The 22351-nt window shown below is 37.6% G+C and overlaps 1 protein-coding gene across 4 annotated transcripts in view; it reads right to left on the reverse strand.

Moving 5' to 3' along the window:
• Positions 1-22351, reverse strand: part of LOC145784646 (semaphorin-3C-like) — a 110247-nt gene that overhangs the window by 82622 nt on the left and 5274 nt on the right. For all 4 annotated transcript variants that reach the window (XM_082596514.1, XM_082596511.1, XM_082596513.1 and 1 more), the window contains exons 3-5: positions 12357-12416; positions 11765-11890; positions 4507-4609 (exon numbers count right to left, since the gene is read on the reverse strand). In XM_082596514.1, the coding sequence (XP_082452640.1) occupies positions 4507-4609; positions 11765-11890; positions 12357-12416 (289 nt within the window). The remainder of the gene's footprint in view (positions 1-4506; positions 4610-11764; positions 11891-12356; positions 12417-22351) is intronic.

A 22351-nucleotide genomic window follows, 5' to 3' on the forward strand; every position in this document is an offset into this window, starting at 1 on the left:
GCCCACACTTACGACAGTTATTTGCATGAACGCAATTCCTAACCATATGCTGGCGCAAACAATTCAAGCATTTGCCAGCTTTCACAATGACATCTCTCCGATCTTTAGGTGTCAAGCGCAAAAATTCTTTACAATTAGACAAAAAATGATATTCAACTTGACCACGTGACGAACAACAAATGCATGCCGGTAGGTTTTTACGTCTGGCTTCACCACCGCGCGGTGCGCCAACAACAGTCGAGTACTGCGAACTCCCTGACATCACATCATCATGGGGTTTTACGGACGTCTGCCTAACCGGACATGAAGGCAATTTTCCTTTGCCAAACTTTTTAAATTGCTGCGACTCACCAGAATCGCCCATTAGCATAATGCTAAAATCAGTCGACTTACGCGTTTCCTCCCGTACTACAAATTCAAACAAACTCTGAAAAGTAGGCTCATCAGTGCCACCATACTGATCACCTAAAAAGTCAAGATAACGCTGCTTAGCGTCAAACGGGAGTCGCTTAGCCAAATCCAAAACAAAACGTCCTTCTAATTTATCACGCTGACCATAAGCTTGCGCGTAAAGCAAACACTGCGACAATTCATCTTTAAACTCTTTCAGATCACTGGAAGAGGTCGAAGTCAATTTGCTACCATAGCGATACTTTCTAATTTCTGGTTCTGCGAAAAGACCTCCACGAACCCCAAAACGCTGGGACAAGCGAGCTAACGACATTTCTATCCTGTCTTCCTCTGACAAGCCAGGGGTGTCAGAAACCAAATTAGCAATCGTTTGCGCAGCTGTCCTAACACAAGCTGCTTGTAACAAAGTCAAACAAGTCCCCTTAAAGGGCGAAGCTGCCATTAAGGCCGTAACACGATTTTTAAAGAAGATAAATGGCATATTATTACCATCGTAACCAATCAAGGCCGCCTTATCGAAAAACGTCCTACTATTTTGGTATTCAAAAAAGCAATCCTGCTGTTGAGAACTCGATTTAGCGGGAGAAGACAAGCTATATCCCTTAAGGGGCTGAGTGGGCTCAGTCACGTGCACAGCCCGATCACGATCCTCACACACGTTAAAATCAGGAGACGCGATACGCCTCTCACAACCACCCAAATTACGTGTAGCTGGGCGATCAAAACCTAGCGGCGCAGAAAACTGTGAAGGGGGCAAAGCATTACTACTAATGGCGGCCCCGTGACCTGTACGCTCTGGGGGAGGAGTTCGGTTGTAATTCGCAGACCTTGGCTCTACAGCATTCGGAAGACCCTTAGCCGCGGCCCCGAGACCTCCTGAAACAGCTGGAAAACGTGTGGATTGCCCTGGTCCACTCACAGGTTGAACGGGCGTTTGGAAAAGGTTATGTAAATTAAACTGCGATTGATGTTCATTTCTGGAATGCCTAGAAGAGCCCTTCTTAGAGCTACGCCGAGAGCCCACCTCTGATCGATATTCAGTTAAAACTACCTCTTTACGTTGTTCAGCCCTCAACTGAGCGTCTTTGAGTGCGAACTCAGCAGCTCTCGCGGCTGCCTCAGCTCGAATGGCCTCAGCTCTCGCGGCAGCCTCAGTTCGTATGGCCTCAGCTCTCGCGGCAGCCTCAGCAGCTCTCGCTTCGGCCTCAGCTCTCGCGGCAGCCTCAGCTCGAATGGCCTCAGCTCTCGCGGCAGCCTCAGCTCTCGCGGCAGCCTCAGCTCGAATGGCCTCAGCTCGAATGGCCTCAGCTTGTATCTGGAGCTCCTCTCGTCTTAGCTGCAGGTTAATTTGTGCCACTATCCGAGACGAAGTCCTAGACATCCCAGTGCTTACATTTGAGGCGCTATCCTCAGGATGTATGTCAGCATCCAACATATCTGAGAACTCACTTTCTTTTTGTTCAAAGTTATTTTTTAACGAGTTAAATTCGGGATCTACCCTATCACGAAGTTCTGCCAAGATTGCAGAGTTAAAGATTGTAGTCAAAAGAGCATGGAAATGCCGTAATTCCTCTTCTAAAGTAGATAAGTTAGATCGAAAAATTAACAGTTCCTGCTTATCACTCAAAGAACCTAGGGCTACAGAAAGTTTCCCAATTTGAGTCAAAATATCCCGTCTAAGATGCCGGGCCTCTCGAACTGACTTAGCCTCATCGTTAATGGGTCCCTCCCCAGAATGGCCTGCCCGACCGCAAAGAACATCATCAGGCTTAAACTCAGTCGAGTCTACGGCGGTCGAGTCCTTGTCGCCACCGAGTGTAGACATATTAAATGTTGGGGCTAAATTTAACAATTAAAAAAATTAAGTTACACAAACACACAAAATTATTAGGATACAGTAGTTATAAAAACCTTAACTGCAAAGACCGAAAAAATACAAAAAAGAATTTAAATGCACGATACCGTAGCTGTACGGGTATGAAGTCCTAAAGTCTACAAAACTTGCTTGGATTCTTCCACTTGAATCTACAAGCACAGATGGATTGTCTTTTAATCTTCTTTCTTGCCAATGAATGTCAAAGTTATTTTTCTTCTGTACCAAACTGAGAAGAATTGTCTTTACTTTTCTTTGCTTCTGTAAGAGTGTAGACTACCAACCAACAAATCTTCTTTTATTATTTCTTGTACTTCTAAGTAGTTCTTCTGCACTAGCTGACAACAAACACGTCGTTTATTTTTATGCCTTCAAGTGCTTCTTGGCCTACCAGCTAACAAATTCGTTTTTTATTTTTCTTGCTTTAATTTCTTCTTGACCTACCAACTGACAAGAACTCGTCTTTTATTTTTTATGGTCACAGCGGTAAACCATAATCTCTTCGTGGGAAAATTGTAACATAAGATTCCCGAATCCGTTCGTCTGTACGTAATGACCGAAAAATAAACACACTTTCGAAACGTCTATTCAAAGGTGTATTCCAGTAAAATTAGCCCGCGGCTATCGAAATCGAGGGGGTGCAACGCCGTACACCTCTAAAACTGTCACTACAATACAAATTACTTGGATAAAAGACGGAGAGTTTGTCCAGCTAGCAAGCACCAAATAAACCAGTTAAATGTGGTGCGACCGACTTCCAACACACGACTTCAAGAATGAATCAGAAAAATTTGTGATAACTCAAAGGCACGCCAGCAGTTCGTGACGCAGCATTTCATGTCCAAACAGGATTCAACTGAAACAGGTTTAAACAGGTTTGACACGAGTCTTACGGACGATGGTGCAATTTTGGCTCATGTTTTAGGAATTTCCATGACGTAATATTCAGTAGACCCGAACGGTTTCTACATGACGTTTGACCAGGCGAACAACCGTCTGGAACAGACTGAAGTAGTCTTTTGCTGCTTCCTGTCTGTTGTGGTATCTAGATTGCTATGGTGCTATCTTATTCATATTGTATATAATTGTATTGTGCTATTCTCGCAACAGACAAATTAAAGTTTTCTCTCTCTGTATTATCAATGAATTGATAGCCTATTAAATGGCTTCACACAGTATGAAGAGGCAAGAGAACTCAGAACAAAATTTTGGCTGGTTTGTAATTGTGTATATTGTAATTTTGTAAATGCATAATTGTGCAATCTCGCATAATTGTGGCAGTAGCAGATTCAAAAACAATTGGATAATTTTAGAAATTTCTGTTGATTGAGCGAGATTCTTTTGTTGTTTCATTTTTTGCCATTTTTTTGTGTGCTTATCAAGTTCTCATGTGTATCTATCATTCGTTGTTTTTTTTTTTATCTGTCGCTACATATAGAAACCTGTTTTTTTTATGCTTTTTCCAACACATATTTGTTCTTTTATTTTAGGGAAATTGTTAGGGAATTTCAAGGTTTGATTTAGGGAAATTTAAGCAAACTGTACACTAAATTTAGGGAAATTGAAAATTTGAAAGTGGAAGCACTGTTCAAGGGGTATGTTCAAGGGGGTAAACGATCTTCCAGAGGCCTAAATGTGGGCTTGTTGGAGTTTTTATATCTCGGTCCATATTTTTAGCCCATTAGAGAACCGTTTTTCGCCAAAAAGCGTTCTAAGTCTCCCTCCTAGGTGAAGACGCATAACTGGGACTGTCACTTCTAAGTTCTAATTATTATCATTATTGGATTCAGCAATAATTGGGCTAGCACAAGAAGTGCCTCAGTTCTTTTAGTACTTTTAAGCCATTAACGGATATTCAACTGAATGGTTTTACTCAAAGGAAAGTGTTTTGAATATGACAAATAAAACTTGACAACGCACAAAGCAGCAGAATGATCACTGGCCGGCGCTTCGAAAGTTATATGTACAATATGATATAACCACCACCAATTAGCCTAATGCAATCTTATTACTTGATGATTAGGAAATGGTATGAACAAAGCAAATATTTAGTTATTGCTTTAAAACTTCATCACAAAAACCATTCATTTAAAACCTGACTGTGCAATGTGTGTATGAATAAAAAATTTGGTTTAAATAAAGGTTTCTTTCAATGATACTCTATTTCAATAGAACTCATAGGAAATCAGTATAGCCTACATTATATAAGCACAGCCTACTACCATCCGTGTTGCTTTTTCCATGTAGTACGACTGATACTGGACGTGCATACGCATCATGGGGAAGAAAGTTTTCTTGAAAAGCAGTACCTTCCAAATTATCATCCTGAAATTAAGGGACAAGCCTAAATCGTTTTAACTGCAGTTACTTCTCTGAAATTTCCTAATACGTTTTATTAAACCATAGCGACGTATAATTAAAAAAAACAAAAAAACAGGCTAATTGGTTATAAATTATTACTTGTGACACAAAACTTTACTTCGCAATAATATATAAGATTACAGAATTACCGGTACTTGTTAAAGAAGTTTTCTTCAAATATTTAGTCTTAGTAAGTGTTGGTCGAAGTATAGGCCTACAGTTTTTCTTCCTCAATATTTGCTTTGTAGCCTAAAGCCACTGCACCTTTTTGGTGCCTTCTGCCACAAAATAAAACAGATTTGGGCATTTTTATTGTTTGTGCTGTAGTCTGCACCTCTCTCCATCATCCTTGCTCACTTACCTCGTGAGTTTTTTTTTTAAGAACTTACAACTTTTTTTTTTATTTTTAAGTTTACTGAATTGTCAAGTCGGTTGTTGTTTAAATGTCAAGTAAAAAAGCAGTCTATGTCTGAATGATTTATAGATGGCAGCAAACTTTTGAAAATGGAGTTATTAAAGCTAGATGCAAGTTGAAAGATGTGAATATGTCACTTAATCTGTTAAGCGTCGCCGCTGCAAAATCGTGTTACTTCGTATCGTCACCCTTTTTCGGCTGTTATCGTGCATCGCGCAGAGACTAGTTTCTGTGCTTGCAATAACGGTACATTTTTCCTTGCGAATGATTGATTTTTATTGTTATTGCACAGCACGACCAACTGTTGCAAGAATATAATTTGCGCTGGGAATGCGAAATTATCGCATTCCAAGCGCGCATCTAGAAAAAGTTAATACTGTATCTCTTAGCTTCCATTCAAGCAGAAAAACTTTCGAATTTTACGTTGCTTCAACGATTGATGACATTGAATCAGCGTAACAGAGGTGAATTCTTAGCTAAGAATTGATGGGAGTACCGGTACTTCTACACTAATCACGCGCAACTTAGTTCAAGTCTTACGTCACAATGTCTAGCTTTGATCTCCGAATAATATTGATAAGGCAAGGTTGGTTAAAAAATTAGATTATAAGAGTAGGCTTCTACAGCAAGATGCCTCAAAACTTAAGTTTTGGTATTACAGTAAGAAAGAAAAGGCCCAGGGAAATTTCTGAAAGTGAGAATGAGGGCGATGAACCTACTACTAGGAAATTTACTGGTAATAGACGCATATAATAAAGGAGCAACGAATGTAAGGATTAGCTCTGTCAAAGAACACAACACATCGTTTACCCCAAGCCATCAATTTCCGATCATCAAGGCCATCGACAATATGAGTGACAACGAAAAGCATATTTTATCGCCAAAGAAGAGCTCGCATTTACGCTTTTCCCTCAACTAGCCGGTCTGGAGAAAAGACACGGAATAGATCTCGGTAACACGTATCTTAACGGCAAGCAGTGATCTCGTGGAGATTGGCGCACATCTTTAAAGATCGATATTATTGAAGCTCTCATCATGCGCATAATGTTTGAATGGCCTTGACTGCGCTGATTATAACTCCGAGCCTGCCATGGTCTCGTGGAATACTGATACTATTTTGGAGAGGCGACCGCATCACGGAGAGGTGAAAAATAATTGTGCTTTTTTCTAATGTTTTGTTTATTCTTTTCGTCACTTTCGCTCACATGACACGCAAAAATAAACCTAAAGAAAAAAGCCTAGTGAAACTTTGCACATCAGAAAATAGTAGCGTTACGCGTTAGTGTAGAAGTTTTCCGACTCGTGCCCAGAGCATTGTGACGCAAGAAGCCACACGACCTCGTTCGGTGGAAGTTAGTCAGTTAAGCGGTGGATTATTTTTTTATTATTTATTTGCATCAGACACAAAAAGTCCATAGAATTTAAATTTTTAACAATCATCATATTATCATCATCATATTTAGCAGCTACACGGCGTCAAGCGCACGTCGTTGGTCTGATGAAAGCCTTTCAGAGTGACTTCGCTGAAATTTTAAAAAGCCTAAACCGTAGCTATGATTCTCAAATGGCGACTGGATTAAGTATGACGATCGACGTTAAAACTGGTGTGTCCGCCGTGAGACTTAATTTGTCCGCCGAGATAGCTGCTCAGACCGGACACGTTTGTCCGCCGTCAACAAAAACGAATTTCGAGGCCTGATAACGAATTAATATTGATTTCAAATGAAAAAAGGGAGAAATTCTTTGTAACAGTCGCAAGTATTCTATTAACTTTTGATAAAAGTTATAGAAAAACATCAAATGAGCATATAGCTTACCGAGGTTTGATCCTGTGTGCCAACATATAGCTCATAAGTCATAACATAATTTCGTCAATCTCATCAATCGTCAAGTGCGTTGCGAATTCAGCAAATTTTTTTAAGTGTGTTGCTTTGAAACTTATGTAACTTATGATTCCATAAGAAAACGCGATATACCAATATTTCAAATTGAAATTTTTAGGGGTCTGCGAAAGCTTCGAAGACACCAAAAGGGGTCCACCAAGACAAAAATGTTGAGAACCACTGACTTAGAATATATTAGAATCCTCAACTATTACAAAATTCTAAACCCAACGACGCCTTTTGTTTATTTAGAGATTTTGTATTTTATTCCACAATTTATCGTTTCTTTTGCCTTTAAGTGCCTTCCCAGACGGCAAAATCCGTCATTTTTACAACGATTCAACGTCTGCAGACGATAAATCAATGTAAAAATGGCGGATCTTACTGTCTGGGTGAGCCGTGCGATAAATTAAAGTCTTTCGTTGCGTCATAATGAATTGCATAATTACCACTCCTAATTACGCGCGCCGGTATTTAAAAGAGAATAGCAGAGAAAAAAGTGGAAAGTTGTTTACCACAGAAATGCATGTCACCGCACAATAACGAAATTCTGGAAAACCTTTTCGAATGCGTTGATTAATGATTTTAATTGGGAAAGAAAGCCAGAAAGTAGAGATTTTTTTATTTAGCCTAAAGTGAAACCACTCTACGTTGGACTAAAGCGCAAAGTAACTATCAAGTTGCCTTGCAAAGCGAAAGATCAAAGTTCGCAATATCGGTCGTAAAGTTGATTTTTTCTTAAAAATTAGGTCGTTGAAATCAATGCTTAATTACTCGTAACTTTCATGTGATATAGGCTTATTTTTTTTTGTAGCCAGAGTGTAAAGATGGAGGTTTGATATCATTGAATTGAATTGCCGGTTAATACTTACCGCCGGTTAGTACTCTAAATTGATGGACCGCGTATTATCATAAAAAACTGTCGTCCGCTCATTTGCCAGTTTGACTATACTATTATGATAAAATATGACTTTGTTTTAGAGCATCAAATTTATGCTATCTCCGTAATTAATAACTCGTATGTAAGTTTTCACATGTATTTTGAACAATAACACACTCAAACAACTAACAAAACACTTCTATTTATATATCTCATTAACCTCTATTGTTCATATTAATGAAAAATGTTGTTTTGATGTAAAAAAACATATTTTGAACTAACCCAGACAACAAAATTCGTCTTAAAAATGACGGATTTTGCCGTCTGGGAAGGCACTCAAAGGTAAACACTTGATAAAATGCAAGAATGCAAAAGAAACAATATTGTAGAATAAAATACAAAATTCTCTAAATACACAGAAGAATCGGACATACTCTGTTATCATTTTTAATGTAAAAATTCCTTTTGTGGTCCCTTTGTTTTAACCAATTCCAAACTGTGCTGTTGAAATTTCCGATTTTAGTTTTGGTCTCAATCTCATCATCATGATTCGGAGTAAGATCTTTGTTAAATGATTCACAAGGCTAATTGTTCTGTGAAGTGAGGATTCTGTTGCTCCGGTTTTCTTTGGTAAAGTTATGAATAAGGAACGTACCATATCACTAGAGATGTTTCCGGTGTCATAAATATGATTTAAGATCTCAGTGGTTAGGTGTAAACCCCACTCATCTAAAGCTTCGATTATTTCAAATATAAAAGAAAATATATTGTGGAATAAAATACAACATTCTCTAAATAAACAGAAAGGGTCGTTGTCGATTTTATGTGAGCAAACAGTTCAATTTAATAGTTCAAACATTTTTCGCTAAATTTCGTTTCAATTTGTTTTTCTTTGTCGGAATGCAAAAGAAACCATATTGTGAAATAAAATACAAAATTCTCTAAATAAACAGAAGGCGTCATTGAATTTACAGAAGGATTTTGTTGGACTACAGTAGGATTATCGTTTGATTTTCAAAAAATTGCCGAATAGGGAACTAACTGATAAAGACTGTAGCCAAATAGGGAACTAGCCCAATCAGACTAGCCAAATCGGACTAGCCGAAAAAGGAAATAGCCGAATCGGATTAGCCAAATCGGACTAGCCAAATCGGACTAGCCCAATCGGACTAGCCGAATAGTAGCAGACCCACAATCAAAAGACTACGTCGGAGTAGGTGGGCTAGAATCAAAACACTTTTTGCTCCAACAGTTAGGCTACTAAGTAAAACTGTGCACTCGTCCTGGCATTATTTTGGTTTGCAATTGATATTAATTTATCTCTCGAGGAAGAAGTATTCAGACTTAAGCTTATTCAGACTAAGATTAAAGCGTCATAGATCCACTAATTTTGACAATTCTGAGATACTGGTAAAGTTATAAGACAATTTAATAAACATCTTTGCTGTAATCTCAATTTTCTATTAAATGGTCCTTACGGCAAGCCTATGAAACTCCATCAACACATGACTGCTGTGGAGAATGGATAATGTATTCAATTTCCATATTTTCCTGATCTTGCAAGTCGGTTGAACTACCACCACAGTGCAACAACTCGTAATTTTCTATCAGAAGAGGCCGCATTATTGCTGTTACAACAGTGTCCAGAAATGTGCAGTTTGAATGAACCTAGTTGCCGGCTATGGTCAGCTATGCCACAGAAATGATTTCTGTCATCTTGTAATGAGCAATTCAATTATAATATTAAGCATTATTAGCGTTGTTATGTATAATAATGAAAGGAACAGTTGTGTGCAGCGAAGACAGACCATTCATCGAGTTTGCCGATGCCCACAAAAACCTTACAAATACACAGAGCCGTGTACTTTTGCGGAACTTGAACAAACATCTTGCAGGCGGAGCGTTTAATTAGACGCTTTCATCGCAAGCCGGCAATAGATAAGCCAACCAGGCGTACACACGTTGAATTGATGCAAAACAGGACTGATTTGCTGGCTGAGAATAACCTACATTCTTACAACATGAACAACTCAACAATTTACAAAAACCTACCTCTTTTTCGAGTTGACAAAACACTACTTTATTTCAAACACAACAACAACGGTTATAAAGTGACTATTAGTTGTTTTGTGTAGTTACATAATAAACAATTTGTTTAGTAACAAGTTATTTTTATTTAACTATTGTAATCGCGTTTGAGTTTTTAAAAAAATCTTAGTCCCACTGTGGTTAATCAATTTAATTGTGTATTTGATACAACAAAATAATTTTCTACCAAAGCTCTAGTTTAGGGATTCTCAATTGGGAGTTCATGGACCCCTAAGAGTCAATGGTGATCTACCGAGGGGATCTACAAATTTTCCCATAACTAAATGATTTGCAGGCGGATGCCTTACTAGCACTAAAGTTTGTTGTGATGTCATGAAAGAGTGATTTACTGTGTTGGGACTGGGGTAATTTAGTTACGGTTAAGACCGATGAGTGATGATGTGCCTACTAGGCTAGGTTCAGCATCAGGCTTCCAAGGCTGAAACAATATGTTCCACCAGCAGTCCAGCAACTGGAGTTCACTGTTTTATTTACATAAAGATCCGCTGGCATTAAAATACTACCAAATCACTTGAACACAAACTTGAAAGGCTCAGTGATATTGATTAATTACTGTACAGGAAATTATCGGAAGTAAACACCAGATTTTTTGCGAAACATTTGTAAAGACGTGGACTCAAATTTTGAGGCGATATGGTTTTATGTTTCAGTGCGGTGGCTGTCAGCTGGATAGTGGAAACATGCTCAAAAGTCTGTTTTCACAGTAAAAGAAAAATGAATCTAACTTTTCCAGTCGGAAGATTTAAAAAATATAGCCCACTCGCCGTATCGGACTTGAAACTTGCATACCGTGTTGATATTTTACGATCTTGAATACACTGATTATCCAGCTGCAAGAACAATGCGTAAATTTGTTCTCTAACCATGGTATAATTAAAGCTTTTAAAAACACAACTATGAATGGAAAGAGTGGTAAACAACGATGTAGTGAAATCCTTATGTGTGACTGCTGTGGTGGGGATAAGAAAAACATTCATATTACATTATTATCATACAATTTGAATTACCCAAACATTTATCAAACAAGGAGGACGAACATGAGTTTCGTATCTACACTTTGGGCTCTTCATTTTTTTGATTAGATTTACCAGGCGTTCCAACCATTTTGCTCCTAAGTAGGATGAGGATCAGCGACAACAAATTTCCGTAGGTGAAAGTGACAACAGATTATTTATTTTTTACTAGAAATTCATTCATAACTCATTTTCAGACAATTTTCAAGAGAAAATCTTGGAGAGCAGGAATGATTTGACAGCTCGGGATTTATATACATTAACAATCTACAACCAAACAACCTTGAAGTTGTATAATTGCCAGTTACCCAGGCAAATCATTACGTGCAATCAGATGGGGTTTACTATTAACGTTAACTAAGGTATTATTTATACGGGAGTGGATTTTCATCTCTGTTGAACATTTAATCACAAAGAGAGAAATTGTCCACAACAGTAGAAAGTGATCCACGTTCTTGTTTATCTAATGCCATTCCTAACATTTAAAAGCTTGTCAGTAATAAGCAATAAGCATATCCAGAAACCCTGAAAGCACAGCCACAGCAAATAAACCTGGTAAAACCGCATTAAGCGCTTGTGTACCGGTATATGTTTTGTGCGTTTTTTAAATAGCATTGAATTTTGGGAGTCTATAGAAAGTGCTCAAACGGCCGGTGGTCCACACTCATACGAGACGAGAAACCCTGGCTGGTTGATGAAAAAAAATAGTTCAGTAGTTTTTATTATTTCTGACCATCACAGCCAAAACAATACACGTTGACATAACAAAGGTCTAGAAAAAGGTAGAAGCGAGAAATAAATAAATAAAAAAGAACTTACCAACAAGTTTATATTAAAGCAGGCTTGCTTGTAAACATTTGTGCCGCAAGCAAGCATAAGAGAGGAATTGATCTTTAAAAGCCCAGTGATTGAATTAGTGCATCCTAATTCCAACGCCAAGTTAACCTGCCAGAAAGTCATTTCAATCAAATAGATTAGTGCATATCGACCATAATGCAAATCAAGCAAAATTACTGGCTCTTTTTAAACATTCAAAGAAACAAACAAGTATGTTTATTGTTTATAAGTGTCTTTGCTTTTGCTTTCGATGAATCTGGGTAAGATTCCAGGCCAGATCATATTAAAATGCTTTAATAGTTTTACTCCTTTACTTTAATATGTTCTTCCTTGCGCGTCAAGTACTGATGATAATATTAGACAGAATGATGCAGTGACATTTGTGAATATGATAGAAGTTTAAAAGTAGTCTATAGTCACTGAATCACAGGTAAAAAACGTTGAGCATTTAGTGAAAAAAAATGTGCTGTGTATTTCAAAATATCACTAATGTCAATAGTACGCATAAAATATGGTGAGTGTGAAATGTGGTCTGAAGACTTTGTGCCTTAATAAGAAAATTTTGCCTACTTACCCCTTGATAACGTGGACACGCCGTCTGGATTTGACTTGCTGTCGGTTTGAAGCTTATTATCTGCAGTAAATAGAAAATGATCAACTTATTTTAAAACAGTGCTTTTCAACCTTTAAAACAACGGTACGCACGTTTTCATTTCGTAAAATTTTCATCCGCACAAAACAAAAATAGTTAGTTTGCAGCTACTTGTTTTCCCTATTTGTGGAATAACAATGGAAGCGTTTGTTCAATAAAATTTGTAATTATCATCATCAATCGCCATCTCCGCTTGCACTAGATTGTGCATCAACATGGTTGATATGTTTCCAAGAGTGGCAATTTTCAGCTAACTCGCCCTGTGTCGTCAATTGAGTCCGGTTCATGTCTGGATTATGCCTTGTCATAGTTTTGGTTGTTTGCCGCGATTTCTCTTTCCTTGACTTCACCTTCTGCACAAACTTTGCTAAGTACAAATTTTGCTCTTTTAGTATGGCCGAACAACTGTAGAACTTTTGATTTTATTGTTGCTGCAATTAGATGTAGCTTTGGTATAGGGAACGTTCAAATATTACGTAACGCCTTCGAGGGGGAGGGGGGGGGGTATGCAAAGCGTTACGTTAGCGTCACATCGTGGGGGAGGGGGTTCAAGCAAAACGTTACGTAACGCTTTCTAGTACGGAATGGTAGTTTTTTTGTGCTAAATTTGTAGTAAAAAAGCGTTACATGGGGGAGGGGGGTCAAAAATTCGGAAAAAAAGCGTTACGTAATATTTGAACGTTCCCATACAGATCTTCTGTTTTCGTGTGGTCAAGTAGCCTTTTGTTTGTCATGCTTTTCATGATGTGAATGTAGAAAGTAATGAGTTTTTGCAATGTTGATGATACCCAATTTACGAATTATAAACTATAGAACACGACTGGTAAAACGCAAGTGTTGAAAGTTTTTGATTTTAAATTTTAATCAATCGATTATTATTAAATTGATAGCTTAAGTTGCAATGGATTGATCTAAATTCAACTCTGATTTACCTCACTCGCTAGTGCTCTTTGGCAATTTAAAACACGTGAAAAAAATCGTTAAATTAACAGCAACAATGAAAATTAAATATTGTAGGCTACATAACAACATGGCTACCTAAAGATACAGAATGATTTGTCACATTTTGCAGAAATTTCCAGATTTCGCTAACTTTTAAGCAAATGTTTAAATAAATAATTTTCTAAAAAATGTTTTTTTACGCTTTTTTTACTGTTTGCCCCAGATGACACAATAGGTTTTAACATCATCACATGTTGAAAAACAAAGAAATTTTGATTTCGAAAATTTAGATTTTAGTCATTAAGTGTTTAATTAAAGATAATTTCTTCCTTTCGTTTTGATATCATTATCACCTAGTGCAGGGATGTCCAACCTTTTATTATAGTGGGCCGCATTGTCACTTGAAATAATTCAATGGGCCGCAGAACCTATTAAATTTCAAGAAAAATGGGTACATAAAGGAACAATTAAAAACCATTAATTTCATCTTTGAAAATAGGAACAACACACATATAGAAAGAAACAAACATTTATTTCTACAATATTTTTGACATTTTTTTTCAGCTAAGATGTTATCAACATTTGCATTAAAGGACGTTGTCTTGATTCTTAGGATGTTTGCTAAGTGTTTGTCGGTCAGTCTATTTCTTTCTGCAGTTTTGTGTTTTTCATGGATGAAAATAACTGCTCGTAACAATATGTGCTGCGTAGCCTACTGCTGCCCTACATGCACAATAATGTTCTGGACAAACTAACTAATTTATTAAATTCATTACATGAATGTAATTCTTTGTAAAATAAAGGAAGAGTGTGTTCTCTGTGGAAAATTTTCAAACTTTCTTGACTTAGCAGTTTAATCAGTTCAAGTTGGAATTCGAGTGGCGCTTTATCACACTGAAATGAAACTGGGTCACTGAATAATTTTAATTTAATTTCAATCTTTTTGAAGTCAGAAAATCTGACAGTAAATTCTTCTAGTAAATCTTCCATTCTGCAAGCAAACCAGTAATTCACATAACTTAGCATACTTTTCATAGTTTACAGAACAGTCTTTGAGCTCTTTCAGATGGACTACGAAAATATACAATTGCACCAGCTTTCAGTTGTGCTATGAAAAGTTTTAATTTCCTGGTAAAGCTACTTATTCGCTTGAACATTAAACTACGTACACAACTGACCTTTCCCTTGTAAATGCAAATTTAGCTCAGCTAGCATTTCTGTGATGTCAACTAAAAAAGACAAATCATTCAACCATTCTTCCTTTTTCTATTAAGTTCACATTTTGTTTGAACCTCCATGAACTGTTTTATTTCGGGTAACAATAATTGAAATATTTTTAAGGTGGCTGCTCTACTGAGTCATCGGACTTTAGATATAATCGGACTTATAATCCTGTTGCTCCCATACTATATACTATTACTACGCCCCTAAAAACTGACTGGAACATTTTAATTAGGGCTAAGGTTCAAAGTTCAAAATACTACTTGGAGTGAAAATGATTAGCGGCCGCACAAAAACCTCAGGCGGGCTGCAGTGCGGCCCGCAGGCCGCAGGTTGGACATCCCTGACCTAGTGCAATGAACCCCCTTTTCAGCCAAGTAAGTAGTGGGATTTTGCATAAAAACTTTGAGTGCCTGAATTACCAAGTCTCTTTAAATACATGAGTTTCCACTAAACTTAAGCGTGTTATCCACGATTGAACACATCATCATTCGATTGAACTAAACTCGCAAATGTTTTGTAGCCTAAAACAGGTGAAAAAACCGCGGAACTGGCAACCTTATAACGAAGTCAACCAGATGAACGGTTTTGGCAATTAGAATACGCTGGTTTGAATTATTGCACATAACGAAAAGTAAAAATCATTAGTGATGCACCGGAGGCAACAATTTGGCAGGAGGCAGGATGTACCGGTGAGAATTGGAATCCGACTTTATCCACTTAATGTAATCAATATTCCAACCGTGCGATTGTAGCCTATACCAGTGATGAGTAACCTTTTTGTGACTGTGGACTATAAATTTTTTTTAGAAATCTCTGTGCACCATAGCCTTTTTTTTATATCAGATTTATAATTGTGGCTTAAGTTTAAAAAAACAACATATTTATAAGTAATAAATTTAACCAAATATTTATAAGTAACAATTGACCAAATATCATAAAATTTTACGTCAGTGACTGCCTTGTTCTTGAGGTTTGTCACACATTAAGTCTTAATTATAAGTAAAAGTTTGATTCAATCTTGATCTTACTGTACCACGCTTATTAATATAAAGTCGATTTCTTTTTCTACAAAAAATGCCATTAATAACAGAAAATTCAGCCTCAACTAGCCATGTTGTTGGAAAGGATATGATGAAAGATTGTACAATTTCGGAAATCTGTGGATTGGTGTTCATTATTTCAGTATAACCAAAGACACCTTCCCTTTTTATTTTTGTAATAAGCTGAACATTTTCTTTCATGTCTAACAGCTCTTCACATATTTTTGGATCAATATAATTTCATTTGGTTTAAAGTTTGAAAGATCAAGAACCCATTCTGGGATATCTTTTTCCAGAATGTCTTTAAACCGTCTCTGACAGTCTTCATGGAGACCTTCCAAATGGTGGTAACAAGCGTTTATACAATTTTCTGAAGGATTACTGATTTCTAAATTCTTGAATAAAGATGTGTTTTTCTTTTGAAACAGATTTTTCCAATACATCAACTTATTCATGAAGTTATAAATTCAAGACAAATGTACGACTAGTCCAATTGATGTCAAGTTATCTTGTTGTGTATCGCGATTTCGAATAATAAATTCTCTTCAGCACAACTTTATAACAGGCATAGTAAAATCTTCAGTAGGTCAGTTTAAGAATGCAGCAGTTAAGTTTAGAAAGAAATCAACAATAGTGTTTTTCGGTTGCTAAGAAACAAATAAATTTAGTCTGCGAGCAGTAGTGACAATATTATGTAAATTATGAAGGGAATTAAGTCATACATTGGTAAAACGGAGTGACAACGCCAGGGAGGGATTCTGAGGAGGCAAGCCATCCTCGCACAAAAGTGACACAAAATTGCCCTATAACGGATCAAATTGATACAGTCACTATCAATTAAATGCAAAAATAATGAAAAAGGCAATATAACGCAAGAGAACAACTGCACGCCCAGCAAGCTGATGCAAGAGAGAGGCCCAATTACGGATCCATAGGATGCACTGCCAAATAATTATAAATTCAAGACAAATGTACGACTAGTCCAATTGATGTCAAGTTATCTTGTTTGTATCGCGATTTCGAATAATAAATTCTCTTCAGCACAACTTTATAACAGGCATAGTAAAATCTTCAGTAGGTCAGTTTAAGAATGCAGCAGTTAAGTTTAGAAATCTTTGGCGTTGTCACTCCGTTTTACCAATGTATGACTTAATTCCCTTCATAATTTACATAATATTGTCACTACTGCTCGCAGACTAAATTTATTTGTTTTTTAGCAACCGAAAAACACTATTGTTGATTTCTTTCTAAACTTAACTGCTGCATTCTTAAACTGACCTACTGAAGATTTTACTATGCCTGTTATAAAGTTGTGCTGAAGAGAATTTATTATTCGAAATCGCGATACACAACAAGATAACTTGACATCAATTGGACTAGTCGTACATTTGTCTTGAATTTATAATTATTTGGCAGTGCATCCTATGGATCCGTAATTGGGCCTCTCTCTTGCATCAGCTTGCTGGGCGTGCAGTTGTTCTCTTGCGTTATATTGCCTTTTTCATTATTTTTGCATTATTCATGAAGCCCTTTATTTTCTGGATGTTTTTCACTAAGTCAGATTTTCTTCCTTGTATTGTCAGATTAAGTTGATTGATAGCTTCGAAAATATCACTAAGATAGAATATTTTTGACTTGATTTCTGTATTTTCAAGCTTCTCCATAATCGTCTTTGCTTTTAATGCTTGCTTTTTTGAATAAGGTTCTTTACAATCAGATTTAAGCTTCAAAAAAGCCATCACTTGTTCCCATAACACTACAAGTCTTTCTAAGCTAAATTGCCTTTGGAGAGCCATCTCACTTCAATATGAAGCAGCAATGTTTTGAATTTTTCATCCTCACAATGTTGTTGAAAAAATCTGTCATTAATGGAATTTGCTTTTATAAAGTTAATAACTGAGACAGCAGCATTAAGAGCCTCTTCCATACCGCCGCCTAAGCTTTTAGCAGCCAAATGTTGTGTCTGAATTATGCAATGCACATGAGTGATATGAGGGATTGAGGGCCCACTACTTTCATTCTGGACACAAATCCTTTTCTAATACCAATAATGTTTTCTATTCACCCGATATAGAATTGTTTTTAAGATACTGACGATTTTTTGATTGACTTCCTTGAACCTGTTTTGAATCATACATTCTCCGTAGCGCCTTTTTAAATATTCACGCTAAAGATTTTTAAAAAGTACATGACATTGGGACAGTGGCGGCTCGTGCCATGGGTCTGCACTGCAGCCCCACCTGAAAGAAAAAGAAGAGGAAAAATATGTTTTCCTCTGTGTTTGTCCGACCCGGTTACTTTTTTCACTTAAGAATTGCTGATCAAAAATTAAAATATTGAAAGTTTCGCTTGGCAACACCGATTTTGGGAAAACTTCTTTGCGGTAGGCACTTTAACGTATATCACTTGTCGAAGAGTGCTTTTCCTTATAAACTCCATTGATTGCAGTCATTATGATCCTTCTTGCACTCAGTTCAGTTGCAGAAGAACAAATAGTATTAGCAGAGGGTGGGAATCGAACCCACGAAATCGAAATTACTACTCCTCTGTCCTAACCATTAGGCAACGCTGGTTGTGGCGAGGCATTCAGTTAAATTTCTTTGTATTCAAAAAATGACGTGATTCTGGATTTCAAGCGCTCTGATTGGCTAAAAATTATTCTTAAAGCTCCACCTTTTTTGGTATTTTACAGCCATTTTTGAGTCTGTTGGGGCTGCATGGAACACAGCCCCACCTAACCGAATAACCTTACAGACTTTTTAAAATTAGTTTTTATTTCGCAGAGTAGCGATGACCCATGAATGTAGAAGTTTTAGCTGTAGCCTAGAGTTAGGGTATTCAACAGGGTATAGTAAGTGCTAGAGCAGCTCAAAATCACTTGAACCTTGTATGCAACGGCTAGGCTAGTCAAGACTGAGCTCAATACTAGTAAAGTTTGTCTCCAAAGCAATACTGTTAGTTTTTTTTAAATACAGCTTAGAAATACATCAACTTTTCAACAAAGTTTGAATGCATTTTTTCAAAATTTGGAGTAAAAACATGCTCAGAACTCACAAAATTTAATGCGATTTTTTAAATTTTTCTGGAGGGAGACTCCCCGCGAAATCGTTTGCAGCCCCACTGCTCACAAACAGCACCAGCCGCCACTGCATTGGGAGAGAATAAATGTTTGTGAAAAAAATAAAACAAAAAAAAACACTTTCAAATGACCCTTTGTAGCTCAATGTTGCAAATTTGCAACACATTGTACTTCTAAGTAGTTTGTGGTGGTGATGCTGGGTTACACCTTTCTTAAAAAATAATTCTGACAATTTGATTATTTACTTCGCCGCTACGGGTTGACCAATGTTACTGGAAACATGTGCATTGTACAGCCTATTTTGTATTGCTTTACGCTGCAGTAGGTTACAAAATAATTAGATTTATCCAAGATCATGAACTTGACCACAGCCACATATAGGCCTACACCTCCGGGCCGGAGCCACTATTACCTTCGCTCCAAGACGAAATTCATGCGGGAAAGTGTTTACCGTTCCACTGGTTGAAAAGCACTGATATAAAAGAATGCTTTGATAATTGAAAAATTAAGCAACAGATGAAGCAAAAAAAAGATCTGGCGTCGTTCAATCTTCAAAACATTAAATGAAAAAGTATTCCCAATGGATAACATTGCCAATTTTCTCAGCTTTTCCATTGCTTTCCATTGTCGCGCCGCTTAAAGGTTCTGGTTTAAAAAAACAAATCCGGTTGCATTGTAGCCTATTAATGGCAAATTTATGTGAATACATTCAGACTTTGCAACAAATTAAGACAGAGTTATCAAGCTGTTGTTGGAAAAACGTTCACAGATTCGGATTGAAACTTTGAGATTGGATTGCTGACTTCGTTAGTTTATTTTAAACGCTAATTAGTAAACAAACTTACTGCTTACGTAAACTCTTCTTCTTGTGCCATCATATAGCAATCGTAGCCTAACGTGGTATTAGCGATGTGCGGCAGTCAGTTCTTCAAAGATTTTGTTTTTTCCGTGCATTTTGAAAGTCAGTTGCAAGGCTTCTACTTGGTCACAGCGGTAAACCATAATTTCTTCGTGGGAAAATTGTAACTTAAAGTTCCCGGATCCTTTCGTCTGCATATAATGACCGAAGAAACACACACTTGAACTTCTTTTCAAACAGTGTATTTCTGTAAAAATTAGCCCACGGCTACCAAAAACGAGGGGGTGCAACGCGTACACCACTGAAAACTGTCACTACAGAACAGATTACTTGGATAAAAGACGGAACCTTTGTCCAGCTAGCAAGCACTAAGCCAACAGTTAAATGTGCGGCCAACTTTCAAACAATCATTTTACGAATGACCAGAATAGATAGCAATATCTCAAATTCACGTATGCAGTACTGTGACGCAATAATGAAAGACAATTATGAAGTCATTCCAACAGGTGTTTAAAGCTGATGTAATATTTCCTGTTTAAACAGGCCCAAACAGGCCCAAACAGGCTTGACACAATTCTTATGAACGCTGGTGCAATTTTGGCACATGCTTTAGGAATTTCCATGACGTAATATTCAGTAGACTTGAACGGTTTTTATATGACGTTTGATTTGGTGAAAATTGTCGGGAACATAGCGGCCCCTAGTTATGACAGTCTGACATGGCATAACTAAAAAAGAATTGACGACAATTGTGAGCCAATGAATAAAAACACATGATACACAAATTGTTTGAATCACTCACGTTTAAGTTAATACGTAAATACAAAGGGCATGCAAAGAATGAACAACAATAAGAATAAACACGATGATACATGAAATTGGTACCATAGGTATTAGGTACACGCAAAAAATGACGCTATATACCATGGTTGCGATAATAACCGACTGTTCTGGGCTCAGACAAGGGTCGGCCACCGCAGACAAAACCAGGCTCAAACCCTAACACTTAGGTGTTCTTTACGGGGGCGAGGCACGAAATATCCCTCAACACGTAGTCTACTTTTACTTTCCCCGTACTCTCATCATAGTTGCAGACGGCAACTTTGGCTCTACGAACCACAGGCTTCCCTTTCCTAATTTGTGGAACTACCTCATGCACCCTCCCAAGTTGATACTTCCCACGTTTACCAATGTCTTGGAGAGAACCTACCACTACAAGTTGACCAGGCTCCAAATTCTCGGCCATTTTTAGCCATTTTTTCCGGCCCTGAAGACCTGGCAAGTAAAAATCGATCCATTTATTCCAAAACTGCTGAGAAAGTGACAAATTGAACCGATAATCCCTTCTTAATTGGTCACGATCATGTGGTTGCCCAACAGCACAGTATGGGTCTAAGTATGGGGTCAAAAGTGAGGCAGGGGTGATGACAGTAAAATCCCTAGGGTCGTCACTCAAAGGTACCAAAGGGCGTTCGTTCACGATCCGAACGGCACTGCCTGTGTACGTAAGCAGTTCAATAAAATTGGGCTTACGTATTGAAGAGTCCAAAATGTGAAAAAAGTATTTGGTCATATCGGCCACGAAACCAAATCTTTCAAGCCGAAATCTAGCCAAGACATCTGCCAGAGGGTTTAACAAGTCAGACAAGTCAAGACAAGAAGACATTAAATCATTAACACAAGTTCCTCGAAATTCAGACTTGCCATCGTAAACAATGCGCTTTTTTAATTGTGACGTCACAAAGTATGGTAAATACCATTCAAATCCCTTGACATTTCCTGCTTCACCAGCACGCTCAATATAGCCATTAGATTTAAGATCTTTCATGGTGTCAGTAAGGAAATCACGAAGTTCAGGTTGTTTTAAAGCTTTCTTTCTTAAAGCAGCAGCTCTATCTGACGCCAACACAAAATTGTTAGGTAAATCAATATCTTCCTTCAACGGAACAGGTATCTCAAATCGACCATCTTTCAACTCAATATTCGGTTCGACAAGTTCTCTAGCCAAAATATCATTGCGAGACAATTCACAGGTTTCATTTTGCAAAGTCAAATCCTGAATGACTTTATTCAGGTCTGCTATTTCCATATCGCGAGACTCAATTTTACGCTGAAAGCCAGAGATGACATCTGACTCTGAAGACGTCTGCACTCTGCACACTTTAGCAACGCTTTCAACTAAGGGTGACTTACCACCACAAGCCAACCAACCGAGAGGAGTGAGCAAAGCATGCGGTTCACTACGATTGTCACCAACACGCTCTTCTTTTGCACACATCAAATAAGCGTTGTCGTTGCCAATCAGTACATCTACAGTACTACAATCATTCAAATGAAACATATTCACGTCATGAAAATGACGGAAACCACTTAAATCTTGTTTATGGGGTAAAGTTTTAACATCGTCAGCCCAAGCTGGGTTAACCACCGAAGTTATATCACAAAACAGTTCATTCGTCTCTAACGACTGAATGTTGAGTTTAACAAGTTCAGCACAAGTAGGTTTCTGACCAGCCAGAGTATCCATTTTAAACGATGCTTTATCATACGGTTTAAGACCAAGTTCGCACACCAAGTCACTCGAAACAAAGGTCAACTGCGAACCAGGATCATGCTGACAATACACCAACTTCGATTTGCCAGTCATTGGATTCAAAACACGAGCAGCAGTAACGCGGTTAAAGGCTGCTTTAACATTTCCAATCTTAACATTACGCACAGGAACTCTGGCACCAGCATCATCTTTACCGACCGAATCCAGAGAATCACGTGA

This window comes from Aplidium turbinatum, chromosome 15 (genome assembly GCF_918807975.1).
Source record: "Aplidium turbinatum chromosome 15, kaAplTurb1.1, whole genome shotgun sequence".
Classification (NCBI taxonomy): Eukaryota; Metazoa; Chordata; class Ascidiacea; order Aplousobranchia; family Polyclinidae; genus Aplidium; species Aplidium turbinatum.